Consider the following 25,161-nt stretch of genomic DNA (forward strand, 5'->3'; position numbering starts at 1 on the left):
TTTTAGAGGAATGGGAGATTTTATATGGGGGGGGGGGGGGGGCAAGTAGTTCTTTCTGTAGTTTAGTTGGAATAGGGTCCAGTACGCAGCTTGGTTTAGTTGGTTTAGATGCCATGATGACTATATTCATGAATGTGTCAAGAGATACAGGATTCCAAAACTTGATTTTCTCCATTGATCCTAGGTCCTGGCAGTTCTGTGCAGACTCAGGACAACTGAGCTTTGGATAAATATGCAGATTCAAAGAGAAATCTGTAATTTGCTTTCTAATGATCATGATCTTTTTGTCAACGAAGTTCATTAATTAGTCCCTGCACAAGTGAAAACCATCCTCTCTTGGGGAATGCTGCTTTTTAGTTAGCTTTGCAACAGTATCAAAAATAAATTTTGAATTGTTCTTATTCTCCTCAATTAGGTTGGAAAAATAGGATGATCGAGCTTCAGTGAGGCCTCTTCGATATTATACAGAACTATCTTTCCAAGCTAGTCGGAAGACTTCTAGTTTGGTGGAGTGCCAATTCCGTTCCAATTTTCTGAAAGCTTGCTTCAGGGTTCGGGTATTTTCTGTATACCAGGGAGCTAATTTCTTAGGATTTTTGTTTTTAGGGGTGCGACTACATCTAGGGTATTGTGCAAGGTTACATTTAGATCCTCAGTTAGGTGGTTAACTGATTTTTGTACTCCGACATCATTGGGTAGGTGGAGGGAGTCAGGAAGGGCATCTAGGAATATTTGGGTTGTCTCAGAATGTATAGCACAGCTTTTGATGATCCTTGGTTGGGGTCTGAGCTGATTATTTGTTGCGATTGCAAAGGTAATAAAATGATGGTCTGATAGTCCAGGATTATGAGGAAAAACATTTAGATACACAATATTTATTCCACGGGACAAAACTAATATTCCAAATTAGTATGACTGTGGAATTGAGAAGGTCTGGAGAGATGTTTGGACAAAACCCACTGAGTCGATGATGGCTCCTAAAGACTTTCAGAGTGAGACTATGGACTTTTCAAAGTGAATATTGAAGTAACCATTTAATTTTTTTTATATCTGCCATGACTACAAGGTCCAATAGGAATTCAGGGAACTCAGTGAGGAATGCTGTATACAGCTCAGGAGGCCTGTAAAAAGTACCTATAAAAAGTGATTGAGTAGGCTGTATAGATTTCATGATTACAAGCTCAAAACACAAAAACACAGTCATTTTTGGGGGGTAAATTTACATTTGCTGTTGTAAATGTTAGCAACACCTCCGCATTTGCAGGATGCGCAGGGGATATGGTCACTAGTGTAACCAAGAGGAGAGGCCTCATTTAACACAGTAAATTCATCAAGCTTGAGTCATGTTTCAATCAGGCCAATCACATCAAGATTATGATCAGTGATTAGTTAATTTACTATAACTTCCTTGGAAGTGAGGGATCTAACATTAAGTAGCCATATTTTGAGATGTGAGATATCTAAATCTCTTTCAACAATGACAGGAATGGAGGAGGTCTTTATTCCAATGAGATTGCTAAAGCGAAGACCGCCATGTTCAGTTTTGCCTAACCTAGATCGAGGCATAGACACAGTCGCCAATGGGGATAACTGAGCTGACTACACTGACTGTGCTAGTGGCAGACCCCACTTGCCGTTGTTAACAGAACTGCGGGAAATGACAGTGTCTACCGGTGTACGGCTCCCGCCCCTTCTTCTGTGGGGTTTATCGGCGGCTGGCATCCAAAATTATTGTGTATTAACACCATCTATTTTCATGGAATGTTCTACCTATCCATTTTAGAGAAGCAGACTCGGCTGACTAACAAGATTGAGAAGATCCAGGGCCTAGCACCAACAGCACGAGGGTAACATAACAACAAGCACCTGCACTTCCATTACCCCAGCCACTAGCACCTGACGACCTGTTGGATCTAACTAAAACTGAACCAGTGAACCAGTGGAAGCAGAATTTATTGATTCTTGCAAAGTGAAATCGGAACCACAGCCATCAACAACAAATGGGCCATTTGTCAGCAATGCCGACTGTGCTGTTGGTACTGAAACATAAATTTGGATTAACAGCAATGTGTGAAAATTCCTTCTCCACTCTGAAGAACGTATTCAGTGAACACAGACCGACTCAACATGTTACAGCTTGTCCAGCTGGCATCTGAGAGGGACCTTACAAGTCAATTTAGCCAGGAAGGGGAACATAATCAAACTTCTCATGAGGTTTAACACAGCTTGGAGGAGGCTGCAACTCGTCTAAATGGTAAACTACAACCTTTATGTCCCTGACTGCCTGTCAGAATGATTCATTCATTGGTTTTCTCTCATGTAAGCCTACTGGTTGTTTGGCTTATTTTTGAATAATGCACAGTTTAGGCCTTCGCTTTTTACTTCAATTCATCTTTTAGATTTATCGCTGATTATTTATGTCATCGCTTGCTTTTGTGGGTCTAAATGTTACTGATAGATGTACAGCTTTGCGTTATTTGACGGGTATAGGGACAATGTAGCCTATTTTTTTGTGCTCTGAGGAGACCTGAAATTGGAAGTTCCTCTTAAGTTATCCTTTCATCGCGCTGACTGGCCTTCTGTCCTTGGTCCTGAATTGATGGTTAAGGTGTATGCTGTTTTAATGAGCGCATCTTGGGCTACCAGTCATCGTGGGGCTTCTCTTCAACATTGAATGCTTTCTTATGTGCAAAATGACAGTTGTTGTCAATATGATGCATTTCAGATAGGCCTACGTTTTTGTAAATGTTGTATGTAGGACCAATACCGTGTGTAGACAAACTTTAACTCTGTTATCATTCATTTGTATTACACAGTTATTGTATGATAGGCTACTGTAAAAGGAATGTCAATACGATGAAAATGACACTACTTGTTCACCCCCTGCCTGCTCTCTTGCTATAGCGTGTGTGTGTTGCTCTCAGAATAGGCATTTACTCTTATTCACGGCAGATTCAAATGAGCTACTGCCATGTAGGACATTTCACATCAGCTATGACTATAGAATATGCACTTAGTTTGATTTAGTTTGCTTTTCTGAAGCTCTCCAGCACAGAAAATATTGCGCAACTGGAGAAGTAGCATTTTTATGCAAGAATATCGTCAAATCTGTATACTTGGACTTTGATTTAGCTTTTCCAGTATTAGTTGCCATATTATAAGTTCAACATTTGCAAAACAATCAGTTTTCATAACTTCAAAACTCTGAATAGTCTTATAATTTTTGTCCAAAAGGAAGAGGCATGCTGTCGCAAAAGGTTAGCACCAACATTTTGCGACAGATACAGGGTTTTACCGGATACTCCCATAAAACCCAGCTCATTGGCTATCTAGCTAGCTTTGTTTGAACCCAATTGGTGCTTATTTGACAAAGATACAGTCGATCAAATGAAGATCGTCATCGGTGTGCCATGAAAGCGTTGCTCTCTGACCAAATTTGTATCCTATAGGATATACTACACTCCTAATGATATAGTGAAGTCTGGTTTATGTTCTAGGATCTCTGAGGAATACATACACACGTCATTTGACTGGTTGAAACAATGTTTAGGGTTAGATTTCCACAGACTCTTTTGTTTGCAAATTGAACGAGTGGAAATACAAAATCGATCATGCATGCTATATGGACCTTTTTAGGATATGAAAAAATTATTTTATCTAACAAAACGACACTTGATGTAATCTCTAGGACCCTTTAGATGAAAAAACAGAGGAAGATTTCAGAATGTAAGTACACACTTCACCTTCAGAGGTGAATTTATCAAACCTATTGCAGTGAAAAAAGTGTTTTGTTGTTAGGAGCTCTCCTCAAACAATAGTATGGCATTTGTTTGCAGTAATAGCTACTGTAAATTGGACAGTGCAATTATATTAACAAGAATCTAAGCTTTCTGCCAATATAATACACTTATATGTACCGACATTTATTGTTTCTCTAAAATCTGCGATGGCGACACAAGGCGCTGCATGATTTACAGCTGTCCCGTTAAGGACGCCTACCCTTAACAATCTTTTTTAAATTTTGTATTTATTTAATGAAATACAAACAAAAATGTATCGAGCTGTCTAGAGTCGTGTGTGTGTGTGTGTGTGTGTGTGTGTGTGTGTGTGTGTCCGTCCGGCTCTGGGATGCCTGAGGAGGCATTTTAAATCCATGGGGGGGACAACAACTAGTATTGCTTTAGATCCCTAATAACACAAGGTAGATTGGTCCTATAACTGTTCAATTGTTTTAAAAAAAATGTATTTGAAATGTAGCCGTGCACTTCAACCATTGGTTTATATAAAAACACAAGAAAGATATGTGCCCCGCTATAACATGTATCTGTAATGTTGCCCTAGCTGCAGTAGGCATACACATAATTATATTTATTTATTTGTTATTTTACCAGGTAAGTTGACTGAGAACACATTCTCATTTACAGCAACAACCTGGGGAATAGCTACAGGGGAGAGGAGGGGGATGAATGAGCCAATTGTAAACTGGGGATTATTAGGTGACCATGATGGTTTGAGGGCAAGATTGGGAATTTAGCCAGGACACCGGGGATAACACCCCTACTCTTACAATGAGTGCCATGGGATCTTTAATGACTTCAGAGAGTCAGGACACCCGTTTAACGTCCCATCCGAAAGACAGCACCCTACACAGGGCAGTGTCCCCAATCACTGCCCTGGGGCATTGGGATATTTTTTTAGACCAGAGGAAAGAGTGCCTCCTACTGGCCCTCCAACACCACTTCCAGCAGCATCAGGTCTCCCATCCAGGGACTGACCAGCAGTGGTATGCCACCAAGGGGTGTCCACATACTTTGTATGTATATATATATATATATATATATATATATATAACTCTAGGTAAATTCTGATGATACAGCTTTGAGGAATAGGTCTACACCAACATACTGTTTCTTTCACCATCGGGATGTGAAAAAAATTTGTATATTACTTGGTAGGAGTTCATAATGTCCATATAAGATCATTTCTTGATAAATACAAACAAAATACTCTGGACAGTATTAAAAACAGAAAACAGGGTAGACTTCTTAATTGCATTAATTTAATTTGTCAATAAAAAAAAATACAATCAGAAATGCATCTGGTAATACCTTCAATTTGTATAGCTGTGAATGATGCATCAGGGAGCCTGTGCTCAGTGAGAGCTTTCTCAGACGGAGGGCAGGCTGGGAAAAATGTTAGACCACCAGTTCACAAAGCGCACCCTCATCTTCTCATGGACGTAGTTCTTGTTCATTTGGGCATTGATCTCCAGGTATTTTTGCCCAGAGGTGGTGTATGCAGGCCAGGTCACAGGCACCTTCGACTCCCCGTTGTTGGGGTCTCTGTGGTGGGAAGGGGTTGATGGTAAGAAAAACATAATGGTGAGGACATTAGATATATATAGTTTTCGTGAGGATAACATCCCTTATACAGTAATCCCATCCAGTGGGGGAGACAAAAACATGATTGCATTGCAGCTCTTTTTTACCCAGTCCTGGCGAAGTTGGTCCAGTAGGCAATCAAGTATCTGGAGACGTCACGGTGGCTGGGCCAGTATGCCAGGGGCGTTGTGAAGGGCTTGCCGAACACATACTGCAGGTCATCAGCATGGTCAGCCTCCATCCAGCTGGGGTAAGGTTGGACTATCCCGGCCATGCGGCTGGGCTCCGAAAAGAGGTAGGAGTAGGTACGTGCAGATCTGGAGTAGGGCAAGGACAGGAGAAATTACTAGATATCAATATGTAATGCTAGGATGGGAAACAAACTGGGTGAGAAGGGCTGTGCTACAGTAACAATGAGGAAGACTCACTGGGCATTAGAGGCGTGCAGGTAGAGAGCAACCTGGGTAGGAACCAGGAAGATGTAGTCAGTTTCGATCATAACAACGGTCTTCTTGATTGTCTTCTGACTAGGCTCATCTCCCCAGTCAGCCGTGTACTCTGCGAAAGCGTTATTTGAAGCGGCCTCTCCCTTCTTAGTCAAGGAACTCAAGAGCAGTTTCACGTCTGACCTGTAGTGAGAAAGGGGAAGAGAGATGCAATATATATAAAAAAAGTATGTGGAGACCCCTTGATATTACTGGATTTGGCTATTTCAGCCACACTAGTTGCTGACAGGTGTATAAAATCGAGCACGCTGCCATGCAGTCTCCATACACAAACATTGACAGTAGAATGGCCTTACTGAAGAGCTTAGTGACTTCCATTGTGGCACAGCCATTCTATTGTCAATGTTTGTCTATGGAGATAGGATGCCACCTTTCCAACTAGTCAGTTCATCAAATTTATGCCCTGATAGACCTGCCCCATTCAACTGTCAGTGCTGTTATTATGAAGTGGAAACGTCTAAGAGCAACGTCTGCTCAGCCACGAAGTGGTAGGCCACACAATCTCACAGAACAGGACCGCCGAGTGCTGCAGCCTGCAGCGTGTAAAAACTGTCTGTCCTTAGTTGCAACACTCACTACTGAGTTCCAAACTGGCTCTAGATGCAATGTCAGGACGATAAATGGTTAATCCGGGGCTTCTTGAAATGGGTTTCCATGGCCGAGCAGCCACACACAAACCTAAGATCCCCATGCGCAATGCCAAGCGTCATCTGGAGTGGTGTAAAGATCGCTGCCATTGGCCTCTTGAGCACTGGAAATCCGTTCTCTTGAGTGATGAATCACGCTTCACCATCTGGCAGTCCGACGGAAGAATCTGGGTTTGATGGATGCCAGGAGAACGCTACCTGCCTCTATGCATAGTGCCAACTGTAAAGTTTGGTGGATGAGGAATAATGGTCTGTGTCTGTTTTTCATGGTTCGGGGCAAAAAACCCTTAGTTCCAGTGAAGGGAAATCTTAACGCTACATTATACAATGATTCTAGATAATTCTGTGCTTCCAACTTTTTGGCAACATTTTGGAGAAGGCCCCTTCCTGCTTCAGCATGACAATACCCCTGTGCACAAAGTGAGGTTGGACTATCCCGGCCATGCGGGCTCCGAAAAAACAGAAATGGTTTGTCGAGATCTAGTTGGAAAAACTTGATTTAGTAGCAAAGGGGAAACCAACTCCATAAAGCCCATTATTTTACCTTTATATAACTAGGCAAGTCAGTTAAGAACAAATTCTTATTTTCAATGATGGCCTAGGAACAGTGGGTTAACTGCCTTGTTCAGAGGCAGAATAACAGATTTGTGCCTTGTCAGCTCGGGGGTTTGAATTTGCAACCTTCCGGTTACTAGTCTAACGCTCTAACCACTAGGCTACCCTGCCGCCCCAAATAAGATGTTCGACAAGCAGATGTCCACATACTTTTGGTCGTGTAGTGTATCTCTATATTGTTTTATGTCCCACGGATTCGTGAAGAAATATGACAAATTAAACAGGAATGTGACCCTGCCAGGTAGCTTTCATTCATACATAGCACCCAGCCTAGCTAATGCGATGCTGTGCAATATTCCTTATTTTTTATAACTTTTTTTTCTCTTTCCTCCCTTGATTTAGTCATCCTAATTTTGGCCATCCTACAAGGGTAAAAACATCAATGACTTTTGAATGGATGATGGTTTGGACCATTGGTTTTCTTAGAGGAGTTTCTACAAAATTGACACATTATTTTACCCATTGGTCAAAAAATGCATTTCTGATTGGATACCCTAGAGATAAGGCCCAACAGATATATCAACCCCTTCTGAATCTCACTGTGTTAGGGACCTGGCTGAACTGATAACCCTGTCCTTTATTATTTGATTCTACTACTACTTGTTGGACTCAGTTGGTTCTGTAAAATCTGCAGTCCCATTTAAGCTACACCATCCACATGGCCAACACCGAACAGAGTGCCCTCTTCCTCCCAGGTAACCAATCAGCCCTCTTCCTCCCAGCCCATAGCATAGCCACTCACACGGGGACGTTTGCGCTTGGATTGTTGATATTGGGGATGTCCTGGCCAGCGAAGAGGTGGGCATCCATGCTGTTGACCCCGGCGAGGTAATCAATGTCAGCGGCGTTGTGGAACAGGTTACCTGGGTGATCAGGCAGGAAGTCCCCATCGATCACAGGGGAGAGGACCAGGTTGTCTACCATGGGGGCTAGAGAGACAGACATACCTCTTGATGCTATCGGCAGGACATGGCCATCACCAAATTACTGTGTAATTGTCATCTATACAGGTATCATTACAGGCATCAACGCATGCAAATCACATCCTCTTCAGTGTCTTTCTCACAGCGTGCCACAGCCCCGTACATTAATCTCAGTGAATACTCACTGGAGGGAGAACCACCCAGGGCCGTGGTACCGGCCAGAGTGAGAACATTAGCGTCAACAAGTTTCAGGCAGGCCATCATCTGATCATCCTTGGGGCAGCCCACCTTCTCAGCAACCTAAAGAGACAGAAAGGGGGATGAGACATCCCTTTAACAGCCAATATCCCTCTCTGTCAGTCCATATTCTACCTCATTGTTACAGAAGTACACATACGTTCTCTGCAAAGGCACGGGGGTTCCTGTTGATAGCCCAGGGGCAGAGAGCAACACCACTCTGGGAGATTGCCCTGCGGATCAGCCCTTTGTTATGGGGAGAGAGTGTCTGTGTGGCGGTAAAGTACAATCAAACTCAAATTAGTACATTAGTACATAGTACATCTGTACCTATATTTGCTTACAATCATAACAGGGGAACCCTGCTTAATGCTTACACATATCTAACTATCTAAAAAGTTCAACGTTAAAAAGGTCTGAAATACAAGTGTTTTACATCAACCTTTTTAGACACAGGACACAGAGTTCTCCGAGGTCTCAGGAACTTGTGACAAACAGCTGACTATGTAGCGTACAGGACATCATGGTTCAAAATAAATCTCACTGTTCTCATTGTTAAATGTGTCACCACCCTACCAACTAACTTCATAGACACAACAGTTAACAGAAACTAGACACTTTGACAATTAACGTATGCTTTATGGCAGGAATACCCTGAATAATCAAGACATTTTAATGAAGAGTTTATAACATTGAAACTGAAGAAACATCATTCTACTAGACTTTCTTTGTATTTTGACATCACTATCTTCGCCCTGAGAGCTCTGTATTAGAACTGTTACTCTCCTTTATTAGTCCCACACCTGGAAGCTGGAGCTAACAGCGCCGGCAGACTCCCCGAAGATGGTGAGGTTGTTGGGGTCTCCTCCGAAGGCACGGATGTTCCTGTTTACCCAAGCAATGGCAGCGTGCTGGTCCCACAAACCATAGTTACCTGACATGGAAGACAGCTCTGTGAGCCAGCAGCAGTACTCTACCTACTAATTTCCCGTGGGCAGATTCTGCATGTCAGGGCCGGCTCCAGGCATAATCAGTCGCTTATGGAACTCAGTCTGGGGTCTTAACTTACTGTTGAGAATTTGATTAGTAGAATACATGAGGTGTGATTTCAAAATATTGTTGTGCCTCAGCAGTTTTTCTCTTGTTATGTCAATTACTGACAGTCACTCAATTAGCCATGTCAGCTAAGAATGTATTGATTGGTAAGTTAGTCTAGACAGCTATCATTGCCGAATACTGATTAGGCATGCAGGGCATGTGCCCAGGGGACTTGACCTTCAGGGAGCCCCCATTGATTTTGTTTGTCGCTCTCACTCAGATATCATTAAATAAATTAAGTTTTGGCTAAATGTGTAGAAATTCAGGAAATGTTCATTAAAACTGGAAAAAAAAGTCTCTCCACACCATGGCCAAATGGGTAGAGTTTCATTTTGAGTTACCTTTTGCGAGGTTGGAGACTTTGTTTTTGATGGAAGTTTCCATTTCTAACACATACAGTATGGACACGAAGTTAAAGCAATCACGACGCTGGCCAAATTACTCAAGATTTTACTTCTGGGTTAAGAGAGATTATCTACCTACTGACATACTGTACATCTGCCTCCAACAGAATGGCTCAAGTTTCTGAAAGAGCCAGTTGATTACTAAAAGTTAAACAAACACAGTATTCTTAAACATTATTCCCATAAAGTGGATTCAGTCACCTGAGAATCAGTACATGAAGAAAAGATCAATGTCATACATCAGCTGATGTGACACCGATTGTGCCACGGCCATTTACCCACCCACCTAGCCAGCCAGCCAGCCAGCCAGCCAGCCAGCCAGCCAGCCAGCCAGCCAGCCAGGCAAAGCCTTGGTTGACACCTACCAGGTCCGCTGGCATCTCCAGAGCTGAGGAAGCCCAGGGTGCCCACACGGTAACCCAGGGTCACCACGATTACATTGCCTCTGTTAGCAATCTCCTCCCCGTCATACAGATAGTTATCCAGGAAGTTAGCGCCCATAGAGCCACCAACCTGGAAACCACCTCCATAGAGCCACACCATTACTGGCAGACCAGTGGAGACTGAAAGAAAGGAGGGATATTTCAATACATTTGAAGAATTACACCATATGGTCATATCATTGTTAGTATTACTACACATCAGCAGGTCATACTGTATGATGTCTTGATATGTGGATGAAAGACTAGGGCTGACGCCTTATTATCTGGTGTCCTACTCTAGTGACAGGTAAAGACACAGGAACAGGTGTAGGATCTTAATTTGAGCCAGTTTGCTTAAGCAGGAAAATAATCGTGCAGCAACAGCAAATGTAAATTCTTATGTGGATTATAGTCAATGGACATTTTCGTTGAGGTTTATACAATTTTCAAAAGAGAAAATCAAGTCTGAAATTTCAAAGTGGAAATTACAAACTTGAGAAGCTTTTTTAACCTCAAATGGATTACAAGTTTAAGTTCACTACAACTGGGTGATCAAATTAAGATCCTACATTTGTACATTATACATACCGCTGCTGCCCTGAGGGACCCATATGTTCAGGTAGAGGCAGTCCTCTTGGCCACGGGTGTCTGACTGGAGCAGGTTCAGCTGCATACACCTCGGTTTGAACTTAGTGGCCTTGAGAACACCTGGAAGGAGACACAGGGAGAAGCAGTCAGTCAACTGAGATGAGTGTTAGTAAGAGTACGGTCTGATACATGCCTGTCCAATATTTATTTTACAATCTGCTTCAGTATTACTACATTGTTTTGTACAAGTAATATGATATTTCTTGCTGAATGGATAGACATCTGAGGAATTTAGTTGTTTGGTACCCACCATCCCATCCAGGGTGACGCTTGGGCTTCTCAAACTTGCCGGGCTTGTCAGCAAAGGGAATTCCTTTGAAGACGTCCATGGTGTGGAACAGTCCATCAGAATTGATGTTCTTCCCCTGCACCATGCCTCCCTCAGTGTACACCACTCCAAGCTACACATCCACACCCAAAGGGCAGATAGTAACTCATTAAACATTCAGTAATATGTGCATGTGTAAAGTGTGAAACTGTTTTTATAATAGGCACCAATCTATTCAGTGATGCTGTTTTATGGATGTAGTGTCATTGTTTTTTGTTGTTTATTAGTACGAACAGTTGCAAAAAAGATGTTCAGCTGTTGAATTCACACTGCTTGTCAACCCATTGCTGATAAACATGTGAAAAAACCTGCAGCGTGACTACAAACGCAGGAGATGTTCTTAACTCTGATGTTTTAAGCCTTTGTGTTTTACTATTGTTTACCTTCTCAGTATAAACTATTTTATACTTAGTAGACCTTTTTTGTCCAACTACATTTCTATAGTATCTTCTTCACCTCAACGAGCTGATCAAAACCACAGATAGTAAGAAAAAACATGGCTACATTAAAACAGCTACATTAACAAATATGATATGTGGACATTTGTTTCACACAAAAAAAACAATAATTGATTTAATTACAGTAAAGATCAAATGATCAAAACCAAATCAACTAAAATGGACTTACAGTGGCAGCAGAGGAGGACCCCAGGAACAGGGCAGCAGAAACCAAAATCCCCAGCGTCTTCATAACGGTCATCCAAAGACACCTGTCAGCACACCTTTTATACAGGAGGAGGCCCCTCCCATAGCCATATTACACCATCACAGAGCTTTGTTTGTTGAGTTTTGTTCAAGTCCATAAAGGTGAAATTTTTACTGCTCCTAGCAGAACTCGGTGAGGCAAAAGTGAACGTTTGTGCTCGCTAGAGCTGAGCGATTAGCGCTTTTTGAGATTGTTTCGGTTTGATTATGACATTCTTTTCACAGTTTTCAATTTCAATTATATATCTTTTTAATTATTATTTTGAAAATTAAATGTGTTATGCATTATGTGGGTTGAATGTTGTAACCCAGATTAAAATAATACATGTTTAAACATTTTATTGGTCACATACGCATGGTTAGCAGATGTTATTGTGAGTGTAGCGAAATGCTTGTGCTTCTAGTTCCGACAGTGCAGTAATATCTAACAAGTAATCTAACAATTCCACAACAACTACCTAATACACACAGATCTAAAGGGATGGAATAAGAATATGTCAATCTAAATATATGGATGAGCGATAACCGAGCGGCATAGACAAGATGCAGTAGATGGTATAAAATACAGTATATACATATGAGATGAGTAATGTAACATGTGTAAACATTACTAAAGTGGCATTTTTTAAAGTGCATTGTATTAAGTGACTAGTGATCCATTTATTAAAGTGGCCAATGATTTGAGTCTGTATGTAGGCAGCAGTCTCTGTGTTAGTGATGACTGTCTGATGGACTTGAGATAGAAGCTGTTTTTCAGTCTCTCGGTCCCAGCTTCGATGCACCTGTACTGACATCGCCTTCTGGATGGTAGCGGGGTGAACAGGTAGTGGCTCAGGTGGTTGTTGTCCTTGATGATCTTTTTGGCCTTCCTGTGACATCGGGTACTGTAGGTGTACTGTAGGGCAGGTAGTTTGCCACCGGTGATAAGTTGTGAAACAGTGGTGAAACAGGATGCTCTCAATTGTGCATCTATAAAAGTGTGTGAGGGTTTTAGGTGACAAGCCAAATTTCTTCAGCTTAATGAGGTTGAATAGGCACTGTTGTGCCTTCTTCACCACACTGTCTGTGTGGGTGGACCATTTCAGTTTGTCTGTGATGTGTACGCCGAGGAACTCTAAACTTTCCACTTTTCAAATCAAATCAAATGTTATTTGTCACATACACATGCTTTGCAGATGTTAATGCGAGTGTAGAGAAATGCTTGTGCTTCTAGTTCCGACAGTCCAGTAATATCTAACAAGTAATCTAACAATTCCCCAACAACTACCTATTGCACGCAAATCTAAAGGGGTGAATGAAAATATGTACATATAAGTATAAAGATGATCGATGACCGAGCAGCATAGGCAAGGTGCAATACATGGTATAAAATACAGTATAATACATGCGATATGAGTAATGTAAAATATGTAAATGTTATTTCTGAAGTGAAAAAATGTGCAAGACTAGAAGTCCTTCGTTTACTGACAGCAAACACTTAATTGACAAATCCCGTCCATAGTTCCTACTCCTACTAGGAGTAGTGGTGTTGACCAATCACCGACGAAGGGGCATAGACTTCAGCTACCGAACTTCCACTTGCATCATGAAAACATTTTGTGTGCACGAACAGCTGGAAAAAAAACCTGCTGAAGAGCATAACGGAAAAAAAAGATTGTGGACACATCTACTTATTCCAGGGTTTGTCTGTATTTGTACTATTTTCTACATTGTAGAATAATAGTGAAGACATGAAAACTATGAAATAACACATATGGAATCATGTTGTAACCAAAAAAGTGATAACAAATCTAAATATATTTTATATTTCAGATTCTTCAAATTAGCCACCCTTTATTTTGATGACAGCTTTGCATACTCTTGGCATTCTCTCAACCAGCTTCATGACGAATGCTTTTCCAACAGCCTTGAAGGAGTTCCCACATATGCTGAGCACTTGTTGGCTGCTTTTGCTTCACTCTGCAGTCCAACTCATCCCAAACCATCTCAATTTGGTTAAGGTCTGGTGATTGTGGAGTCCAGGTCATCTGATGCAGCACTCCATCACTCCCCTTCTTGGTCAAATAGCCATTACACAGCCTGGGGGTGTGTTGGGTCGTTGTACTGTTGAAAACAATAAACTTGCTTCAAGAAAAAAAATTGTGTGCACAAACCGCCGAAAAGAAACCCGCCTAAGATCAAAACTAACAAAAACGTCACAAAATGTTGCCATAATATATGTGGCAACTGTTTTGACTGGGAGGCATACGGTATCGTCCCCTCTACCCAGAGAGTTGGGAACAGAGTAACATAAATATGGGAGGGACGTTGTCATTGTAGCTTCCATGGTGGGCCCTGGTATATGACATGTTTATTTTCAACTGGTTCAAGATGACCATTCATACTAGAGTCTACCCACAAGTTCAAATCTTGACCTTGAAGGCATTTTTTAATTAACCAGGGACAGATTTAGACCTGGGATACCAGATGGTGGCAAAAATTATCAGGTAGAACAGAAAAACCTCAGGGTAGGATTTGCTTACCCCTGGTCTATAAGATGTTCAATCACATTACTAAATATTTTGCAGCTCATGTAACTCAATCTTTACAATCGATAGATTAGTTAGGTGTCAGAATATACAGACATCAAAACAAATGGCATCCTGGGTGGATGGTGTACTGGTATGTGACCTTGGGTATGGGCAGTAGTATGCATGGTGACAGAATTAGATAGCAGACATGCTATTTTTGGAGGTGTGTTGAAAGTGTTTCTTGTCACTTTTTCCATTGGTTATTGTTATGTGTACAATAAAGGAGGAAAGATCACTCCTCAACTTAAATACATTTATTCACACAAAAATGTAAGTTTTTGCAGTGAACGAAGCAAGTTTGTACAATTCTAGTCCATTTCTCAGGGCAGGGGTAGACCGTGTCCTTCCTCACATATAATCCAACATCTCTGTCTGCATCTCATTGTCACTCCTCTTCATCATCATGGACGGCTCTGACTTAGAATACGTGGACAACTACAAATACTTAGGTGTCTGGTTAGACTGTAAACTCTCCTTCCAGACCCATATCAAACATCTCCAATCCAAAGTTAAATCTAGAATTGGCTTCCTATTTCGCAACAAAGCATCCTTCACTCATGCTGCCAAACATACCCTTGTAAAACTGACCATCCTACCAATCCTCGACTTTGGCGATGTCATTTACAAAATAGCCTCCAATACCCTACTCAACAAATTGGATGCAGTCTATCACAGTGCAATCCGTTTTGTCACCAAAGCCCCATATACTACCCACCATTGCGACCTGTACGCTCTCGTTGGCTGGCCCTCGCTTCATACTCGTCGCCAAACCCACTGGCTCCATGTCATCTACAAGACCCTGCTAGGTAAAGTCCCCCCTTATCTCAGCTCGCTGGTCACCATAGCATCTCCCACCTGTAGCACACGCTCCAGCAGGTATATCTCTCTAGTCACCCCCAAAACCAATTCTTTCTTTGGCCGCCTCTCCTTCAAGTTCTCTGCTGCCAATGACTGGAACGAACTACAAAAATCTCTGAAACTGGAAACACTTATCTCCCTCACTAGCTTTAAGCACCAACTGTCAGAGCAGCTCACAGATTACTGCACCTGTACATAGCCCACCTATAATTTAGCCCAAAAAACAACTACCTCTTTCCCAACTGTATTTAATTTATTTATTTATTTTGCTCCTTTGCACCCCATTATTTTTATTTCTACTTTGCACATTCTTCCATTGCAAAACTACCATTCCAGTGTTTTACTTGCTATATTGTATTTACTTTGCCACCATGGCCTTTTTTGCCTTTACCTCCCTTCTCACCTCATTTGCTCACATTGTATATAGACTTGTTTATACTGTATTATTGACTGTATGTTTGTTTTAATCCATGTGTCGTTGTATCTGTCGAACTGCTTTGCTTTATCTTGGCCAGGTCGCAATTGTAAATGAGAACTTGTTCTCAACTTGCCTACCTGGTTAAATAAAGGTAAAATAAATAAATAAATAAAATCATCCTCTCCACTCTCTAGGGTCTTTCTCCTGTTAATAGAACTCTCAGGCCCAGAAGACTATGGTGCTGCAGAAAGCACAGATATACTGTATGATTGACATAGAAACAACTAAAACATTCACTGTGTCCCCATATTTGATTTAAATCTTACATCAACAAGTCAACAAAACAAACACTGTATACTCACACAAACACACTTATTTCATGTACAATTCATTGATCCACATGTCATCTAACATACTAGATTGCACTCCTTATTGTGCCCACACTTGCACACCGGCAGTGGGGAAGTAACCAAAACCTCAGACAGACAGACTGTTGTGTCCAGAGCTAGAGGAAAGTATTCTCATGGTGACTGGGCCTACAGTATGGTTAATCTTGGACCACACTAGTTCACTTCACATCAGGGATTGCGGAAGTAGGGTTGCTGAAGGTGTGGCCGAACCCCCTGGTCAGCGAACCGTTGAAGTTCAGAAAAGAAAGTGAAGTCAGGACATCAACTGTAGGCCTATAACCTCTCACATGTAGAATAATATAATATTAATTAACTCCTACTGATTTAAGTCTTTCTTGCAGTAAATTCATATATCAAATGATAATTTTGCCTAGGGAACAGGAGTGGAGAAATATGATTGAGTTCTTTCAGCATCTTGAGAGAATGTGACTATGCGGTTAGGGTGTCACGTTCTGACCTTTATTTCCTTTGTTTTGTATTTATTTAGTATGGTCAGGGCGTGAGTTCGGTGGGCAGTCTATGTTTGATTTTCTATGATTTGGGGATTTCTATGTTTCGGCCTAGTATGGTTCTCAATCAGAGGCAGGTGTCATTAATTGTCTCTGATTGAGAATCATACTTAGGTAGCCTGGGTTGCACTGTTTGTTTGTGGGTGATTGTCTATGTTAGTGGCTTGTGTCAGCACAGGTCTCATTTGTAGCTTCACGGTCGTCATTGGTTTATTGTTTTTGTATAGTGTTGCAGTGTTCAGTGTTTTCTTTATTAAAATTCACTATGAACACTTACCACGCCGCATTTTGGTCCTCTGATCCTTCTCGCCTCTCCTCTTCAGATGAAGAGGAGGAAGACCGTGACATAGGGACTGTGTATAAATGTTTTTCAGCAATATAAAAGCTGACAGTATTCCAACCAACCACATAAAATATGCATCCAAGAAGAACTTAATATTATCAGAAACAAGTTGGATCGTTTTCCCAGCCTTTAATTTCCTTAAAACCAGTCAAACTGAGGTTCTTTGGACATTTTGAACAGAATCTTTCTGCTGTTTTAGAGTTATTGCATTTCCCCCCCAATCACTTAATTCCCTCGCTCCGTGAGAGAAGCAGAAATTTAAGAGAATCCAATCTATTTTACATTACTCGGGTGAGCAAGGCTTTATTTAGTCGTCTAGGGTAGGGTTTCCCAATCTCGGTCCTGGGTTGTTTTTTTATTGTGGGTTGGGGGGCTGAGTTTAAGAAACTCTGGTCCAGTACAGAGAGAAATGGTAGAGAAGCTGCATCTATTTAAATAGAGGGGGCTGAGTTTAAGAAACTCTGGTCCAGCACAGAGAGAAATGGTAGAGAAGCTGCATCTATTTAAATAGGGGGGGCTGAGTTTAAGAAACTCGTCCAGCACAGAGAGAAATGGTACAAGAGAAGCTGCATCTATTTAAATAGGGGGGGGCTGAGTTTAAGAAACTTGTCCAGCACAGAGAGAAATGGTAGAAGAGAAGCTGCATCTATTTAAATAGGGGGGGCTGAGTTTAAGAAACTTGTCCAGCACAGAGAGAAATGGTAGAAGAGAAGCTGCATCTATTTAAATAGGGGGGGCAGAGTTTAAGAAACTTGTCCAGCACAGAGAGAAATGGTACAAGAGAAGCTGCATCTATTTAAATAGGGGGGGCTGAGTTTAAGAAACTCTGGTCTAGCACAGAGAGAAATTGTACATGAGAAGCTGCATCTATTTAAATAGAGGGGGCTGAGTTTAAGAAACTCTGGTCCAGCACAGAGAGAAATGGTAGAAGAGAAGCTGCATCTATTTAAATAGGGGTCTGTTTAAGAAACTCTGGACCAGCACAGAGAGAAATGGTAGAAGAGAAGCAGCATCTATTTAAATAGAGGGGGCTGAGTTTAAGAAACTCGTCCAGCACAGAGAGAAATGGTACAAGAGAAGCTGCATCTATTTAAATAGAGGCAAGTTGAGTAAAAAAAAATCCTACCAAATGTCGGAAATTATATGCAAAAAAATATCTAAATTAGGCATAACAACAATTTTTCCTGCACTACATCTGAACATTAATAAAAAGCAGCTTGACCTATGAGAAAGACTGTAGTCATCACTTGTTGTGTATTGTAACAGTTTTATCCCTCCCCAGGGGGTTCTCCTTCAACTCTTATGAAATAACTGCAATTCAACACACACTCAAAACCACCTAAACACCATGAAGTCAAACTCTGCCAGGTCGATCATATGTGAATGCTGCACCAGTGTTACAGAGAGAGGTCTCACCTGGATTAAATATATATATATTTTTGTCCCTGGCCTTCACCCAATACCCCATAATGTCAGTGTAATTATGTTAAAAAAAAAATATATATATATATTTAATTAAAAATGAAAAGCTGAAATGTCTTGATTCAATAAGTATTAAATTGGAAAGCCTAAAGAAGTTCAGTAGTAAAATTTCCCTTAACATGTCACATAATAAGTTGCATGGACTCACTCTCTGTGCAATAATGGTGTTTAAGAATCTGCCCTTTTGTGTTTAAGAATTTTGCCTAGAATGACATACCCAAATCTAACTGCTTGTAGCTCAGGCCCTGATGCAAGAATATGCATATTCTTGGTACCATTTGAAAGTAAACACTTTGAAGGTTGTGGAAATGTGAAAGGAATGTAGGAGAATATAGCACATTAGATCTGGTAAAAGATAATACAAAATAAATAACCAACCGTTCTTTTATACATTTTTGTACCATCATCTTTGAAATGCAAGAGAAAGGCCAAAATGTATTATTCCAGCACAGATGCAATTTAGATTGTGGCCACTAGATGGCAGCAGTGTATGTGCAAAGTTTTAGACTGATCCAATGAACCATTGCATTTCTGTTCTAAATGTTGTATCAAGACTGCCCAAATGTGCCTAATTTGTTTATTAATAACTTGTTATGTTAAAAATTGTGCACTCTCCTCAAACAATAGTATGGTATTATTTCACTGTAATAGCTACTGTAAATTGGACAGTGCGGTTAGATCAAGAAGAATTTAAGCTTTCTGCCAATATCAGATATGTCTATGTCCTGGGAAATTTTCTTGTTACTTACAACCTCATGCTAATCGCATTAGCTTATGTTAGCTCAACCATCCCATGGATGGGATACCGATCCCAAATAATTATTTTTAATGACTACCTCATCTCTGTACCCCACACATACCAGATACAATGTTATTTTACAGTAAACAAATTGACAACAGACGTTCAGCACTCTTATAGGGAAGGACATTCAACAAGCACAGCACTTACAAAAATGACTGATGATTGGCTGAGAGAAATTGATTGTTAAAAAGATTGTGGGGGCTGTTTTGTTAGACTTCAGTGCGGCTTTTGACATTATTGATCAAAGTCTGTTGCTTGAAAAACATATGTGTTATGGCTTTACACACCCTGCTATATTGTGGATAAAGAGTTACCTGTCACATAACACAGAGGGTGTTCTTGAATGGAAGCCTCCCCAACTGTAATGGCCCTAGGTGTAGCTGGTGTAGAGAGTCAGGCGCAGGACAGCAGATATGAGTAATCAAACGTGCAAATAAACAATCACTCACAAAAACCATGGGGGGAACAGAGGGTTAAATAATGAACAGGTGATTGTGGGATTGAAAACAGGTGTGTGAAACAAAGACAAAACAAATGGAAAGTGAAGTGGATCGGCGGTAGCTAGAAAGCCGGTGACGTCGACCACCGAACACCGCCCGAACAAGGAGAGGGACCGATTTCGGCGGAAGTCGTGACACCAACAAAATCCATGTAGAATCAGGAATTCCCCAGGGCAGCTGTCTACTTTTTTCAATCTTTACTGACAACATGCCACTAGCGTTGAGTAAAGCCAGTGTGTCTATGTATTCGGATGACTCAACACTATACATGTCAGCTACTGCAGCGACTGAAATTACTGCAACATTTAACAAAGAGCTGCAGTTAGTTTCAGAATGGGTGGCAAAGAATAAGTTAGTCCTAAATATTTAAACAACTAAAAGCATTGTATTTGTGACAAATCATTCACTAAATTCTTAACCTGAACTACGTCTCGTGATGAATAATATGGAAATTGAGCAAGTTGAGGAGACTAAACTGCTTGGAGTAACTGTCATGGTCCAAACATATTGATACAACAGTAGCTAAGATGATGAGAAGTCTGTCCACAGTAAGGTGTTCTCAACAGCACTATCAACAAGGCAAGTCCTACAGACCCTAGTTTTGTTGCACCTGGACTACTGTTCAGTTATGTGTCAGGTGCCACAAAGAGGGACTTGGCTCAGAACAGGGCAGCACGGCTGTCCCTTGGATGTACACAGAGAGCTAACAATAATAAAGTGCATGTCAATCTCTCCTGGCTCAAAGTAGAGGAGAGATTGACTTCATCACTACTTGTATTTGTGAGAGGTATTGACATGTTGAATGCACCGAGCTGTCAAACTACTGGCACACAGCTCGGACACCCATGCATACCCCACAAGACATGCCACCAGAGGTCTCTTCACAGTCCCCAAGTCAAAAACAGACTATGGGAGGTGCTCAGAGCCACGACTACAAGGAACTCTATTCCACATCACATTCCACAAATATTTCTGTATTTCATTTTCAATAAATTTGCTAAAAATACTAAAATAATTTTTTAGGACTTATAGGAAAAACAATACATTTAATTCCTTTGTAATTCAGACTGTAACACAACAAAATACTGAATAATTCTAAATAGTTTTTGAAGGCAGTGTTGTTATGATGTTTTGAATCTTTCTGAATTGAAATCCATAGAAAGGTCCCCTGTGGGAAGGATGTTTGGCATATCATTGAAGTCTGTACCAAAAATCATTATTGAGAAATAAATGATTAAAGTTAGGTAATTTTTCACATACCCCAGCCTTCTTTTAGACACTACAACAATGATTCTGTGGATGCTGTAGATGCTACAAAGCCATTCTTGGTGTCATGTGAAACCTTACTGTGTGCTCTGACCCATTTAATTATTGAAATTAAAGGCCAATCACAGCCCTCCTTTAGGATTGCATATTTAGTAAGTCACCAGCAGAAGGAGTTCCTTTGAATCCATTTTCCCATTCAATATATTGGTGTTGCTCATAAAATGTATCATAACTTCAAAAGTAGCAGAGCACCAACTCTGGAAATGTTATGTACTTGTAGAGTATATTGTTTAAAACAATATGCCAAATAATGAACATCAAAAAGGGTACTTAAGAAATGTAGGTTTATATTTTTAAAGAACCATAAACTAATGTACAGAAATGGTATTCTTAATCTCAACACTAGTCATATTTCAGAGCACACAGTACTGTTTAAAATGACACTACGTCTGGCTTTGTAGCATCTACTGACTCATTGTTGTAGTGTCTTAAAGAAGACCTGGGTAAATCCAAAAGGTAAAAAATGTCCCAACTTGAATTAGTTATTTCGCAATCGTTATTTTGGATACAGATTTCAAAAGGTACGCCAAACATACATCCCACAAAGGATCTTTCAACAGATTTTATTTCAGTAAGATCCAAAACAGAATAAATATTTTTTGGCCAATCTTGTCTGGAATCACCCATATACCATGTTGGATCTTACCTATCCACGTCCAGATCACAGAGCTGGTAGAACATCTGCCTGTGGGGGGGCAGGGTCCCATCTCAGAATTTGCATGAGGAATCCTGGACAAACAAGAGACATGGTGGAGGGGGGTTAGCATATGATGTCTTATTACTGTGACATTATTCTTGTGAGTACAGTGTATCGTGTAGAATGTGAAAAAGTTGTGGAGAAGTCTATAGTCTTTTACCTTGAGCTGGTATCTGGTTATATTTGCACTACGTCCACCAGCAGGGCCCTCAGGAGGTAAATCTGTCACATTAGCAGCCTGGGGCACTGAACAACAAAGAGGGACATTAGTGAGACAATCCTCACTAATACACACGGACACACACACGCAAGCACAAACCCAGTCACACACACCAGACATATACCCAGTTACCCACCTGCTTTGTTAAGTGTGATTGGCAGGATATATTTGAAAGTTCTCCTCTTGGCCTTCACTGGCATGTCATTGATAGTATATCCTGAAGACAGTCACAGGGGGGTGAAACACAGTCTCATAAAACAACGCATGATTAACAAAGGCTGTGAAATAAATTGTCCCTCCAGATTAGATTGAACCAAACCTCCACCCTGCCCCCACTCCTCACCGTGCTTGGTACTGCAGCGGATCCTGAAGTCCAGCACCTGGTATTTCTTGGCCTCTGGTGTCATAGTCATATCTCACCTAGAGGCTCCTCCAGGGGAGGTTTTCAATGTATTTTGAATGGCAAATAAGAACAATGACGTGTTCCGTTGACTCAATCTTGATGTCGACCCAAACATCAGTGCCCAACCTCACTAATGCTATTGTGGCTGAATGGAAGCAAGTCCCCACAGCAATGTTCCAACATCTAGTGGAAAGCCTTCCCAGATGAGTGGAGGCTGTTACAGCAGCAAAGGGGGGGACCAACTCCATATAAATTCTAATGATTTTGGAATAAGATGTTCGACAAGCAGGTGTCCACATACGTTTGGTCAAGGAGTGTATTGATCAAATAGATTTTCATGTTTGCGTCTTCTTTCTCTCTTGCCACCATCCACCTCTACTTCTCTCAAGAGGTTCATTTCAAGTCAAGTGAATTGAATAGGACATGGTATGTAAATAGAGAGATGCCCTATTTTCCTTTATTGACCCCCTGCTGGTCTGGGTCTGCTCACCATATAGATTAGTTAGGTGTCAGAGAATATGCAGACAGCCAAACAATTGGCATCCTGATGAATGGTATACAGGTACGTGACCTTGAGCTTGGGCTGTAGTATCCATGGTGACAGTTAGATAGCAGACATACGCTATTTTTGGAGGTGTGTTTCCTGTTGCCTTTTCCATTGGCTGGTCTAGGTCTCCTCACCATATAGTAGGCCATGATAGGGAGCAGCAGCTTCAGTTTATCAGGGTGGAGGTCCAGGTTGGCCTTGACCGCGTACCCGGACCAGATGGGCCGGCTCTCAAACATCTACACACAGTGTGGTTTGGGAAAAGTTAACACAGATGGGATATCAAAGCAATAGACTTAACATTTCCCATGTGCATATTTTCCATATCACATGTCTCAACAACAGCTTCTCTTTGACATATTTCTATTTCTCTTAAGGAGCCTTTATGAGAGAGAAGTCAGACATGAACGAGAGCTACATGATTCAAAATATATCCAATTTATCTCAGGAGATCAGAAAAATACCTTATTGAGCAACACATTTCTCATATGTGCAGACAAATACCTTAGGAACAGTCTCTGGACACGGTGATGTAAAAAATATAGGCTAGGTGGGCAGGTAATGTCAGTGCTGTAGTGGTAAAACAATTAGGTGGGTAAACGCTCCCTTTATTTTCAATGCATTTTTTCCCCACAGAAAACCTCCTCAAGGCCTGAAAGCATCCATTGTAGTTCCCTCTAAATCCTAGAGATAAAATACAAACTAGCCTATAGGCTAGGGATCATCAACTAAATTCAGCCTTAGGTGGATTTTTATCTTCAGCTGTTCGTCAGAGGGCAGAAAGATAATGACAAATCATTTGTGGACTCCAAATATAATATTTGACTAAAACATAATAATTTAAAACCTTGTTTACATGTGTATATGATCACATATACTGTATCTCTCTATTATGTGTGGGGAATACTTTGTAACAGATTTCCAAAATTAAAATCACAGATGATTTGCTGGTGTTTTTACAATGTTTTATGTCAGAAAACTTTGGGGGCCAAATAAAATCACCTACTGGCCAAATTCGTCCCACGGGCCACCAGTCGGGGAACCCTGCTATTGCCTAACACCCAAGTAAATGTTTCAGTCTTGAAATAGCATTAGGATTAAAAAACAAAGGCTCAAACTGAAAAAAGCTATGTTCCTATGTATATGCAATTAACACGTCTGTGATTAACAATAATACAAATTGTATAAAACATCACCCGCTGTGTGTGACTTCCTGCAGTCTTCACAATAACCTCAGTAGCCCAATGTAAAGTATATTAACCTCCTTCAGTTGTTCCTCTGCCTTTATGTCACTGGGGTGAACACACACTATCTTCCAGTTGACCTTGGCAGCCTCCAGGGGCTCCGTGGGGATGTTCTGGTCGTTAAAAGTGAGGAAGACGTTATTATGAGGCCGACGGGCTCGACTCAAACCAATCAGATTATCCCTGGAGACTGTTGGGGGACAATGGCCTTCTCTGCACGGAAGACACAAGACCACAATGGTTTAGCTAATAATTCCTACAGGTTGGCCAATGGCCAAATATATTAGCACCTGCATCTTTATAACTAAATAAGGGGCTTCCTGTCTTGCTCCTGTTGTTGAACACACCATTTTGTAAAGTTGTTGTTGGGAATTCTTATGCATAATTGCTGACACACATGTTGACTTCCATTGGCATATTTGTTTCTGAGCTGAACACACTTCCTCTGATGAGGGTGAAACTGTGTAGTGTAACACTGCTCCAATGCCCCTGCTTACTTGTGTTGGATTTCAGGTCGGTAGTTATAGTCCACAGCACTGTCCAGGCGAGAGAAGATGGGTGGAGGAAGGAAGAGGGGCACAGGCTGCTCAAAGAACTCATTATTCTCTGGTTTACGCAAGATGATCTTATCGTAGAGGGATGTGTGTGAGCCGTCCTTTGCTGAATGCACCGCAAGATACTGGAAGTCTGTCACCCCTGCAACAATTAACAATATAGAATTGCACTCCCCCCCTTGCCCTCAGAACAGCCTCAGTTTGTTGTGGCATGGACTCAACAATGTTTTCGAAAGCATTCCACAGGGATGCTGGCCCATGTTTGACTCCAATACGTCCCACAGTTGTGTCCAGTTGGCTTGATGTCCTTTGGGTGGTGGACCATTCTTGATACACACGGGAAGCTGCGTTGCCGTTCTTGACAC

General features: G+C 41.2%; 1 protein-coding gene and 1 pseudogene across 1 annotated transcript; both read right to left on the reverse strand.

Moving 5' to 3' along the window:
* Positions 1 to 5,117: 5,117 nt before the first annotated feature.
* On the reverse strand, positions 5,118 to 11,899 carry LOC139388425 (bile salt-activated lipase-like). The gene is made up of 11 exons (XM_071135078.1): positions 11,837 to 11,899; positions 11,132 to 11,282; positions 10,822 to 10,941; positions 10,177 to 10,374; positions 9,113 to 9,243; positions 8,470 to 8,577; positions 8,258 to 8,372; positions 7,892 to 8,078; positions 5,810 to 6,010; positions 5,489 to 5,698; positions 5,118 to 5,342 (listed from the first exon to the last, which is right to left on the reverse strand). Exons 1-11 carry the CDS (start codon positions 11,897 to 11,899, stop codon positions 5,168 to 5,170), a joined length of 1,659 nt encoding a protein of 552 aa, XP_070991179.1. The 3' UTR covers positions 5,118 to 5,167.
* A 9,874-nt stretch (positions 11,900 to 21,773) lies between these two features.
* On the reverse strand, positions 21,774 to 25,121 carry LOC139388175 (general transcription factor 3C polypeptide 5-like; annotated as a pseudogene).
* Positions 25,122 to 25,161: the final 40 nt, after the last annotated feature.

Source organism: Oncorhynchus clarkii, chromosome 29 (genome assembly GCF_045791955.1).
Source record: "Oncorhynchus clarkii lewisi isolate Uvic-CL-2024 chromosome 29, UVic_Ocla_1.0, whole genome shotgun sequence".
Classification (NCBI taxonomy): Eukaryota; Metazoa; Chordata; class Actinopteri; order Salmoniformes; family Salmonidae; genus Oncorhynchus; species Oncorhynchus clarkii.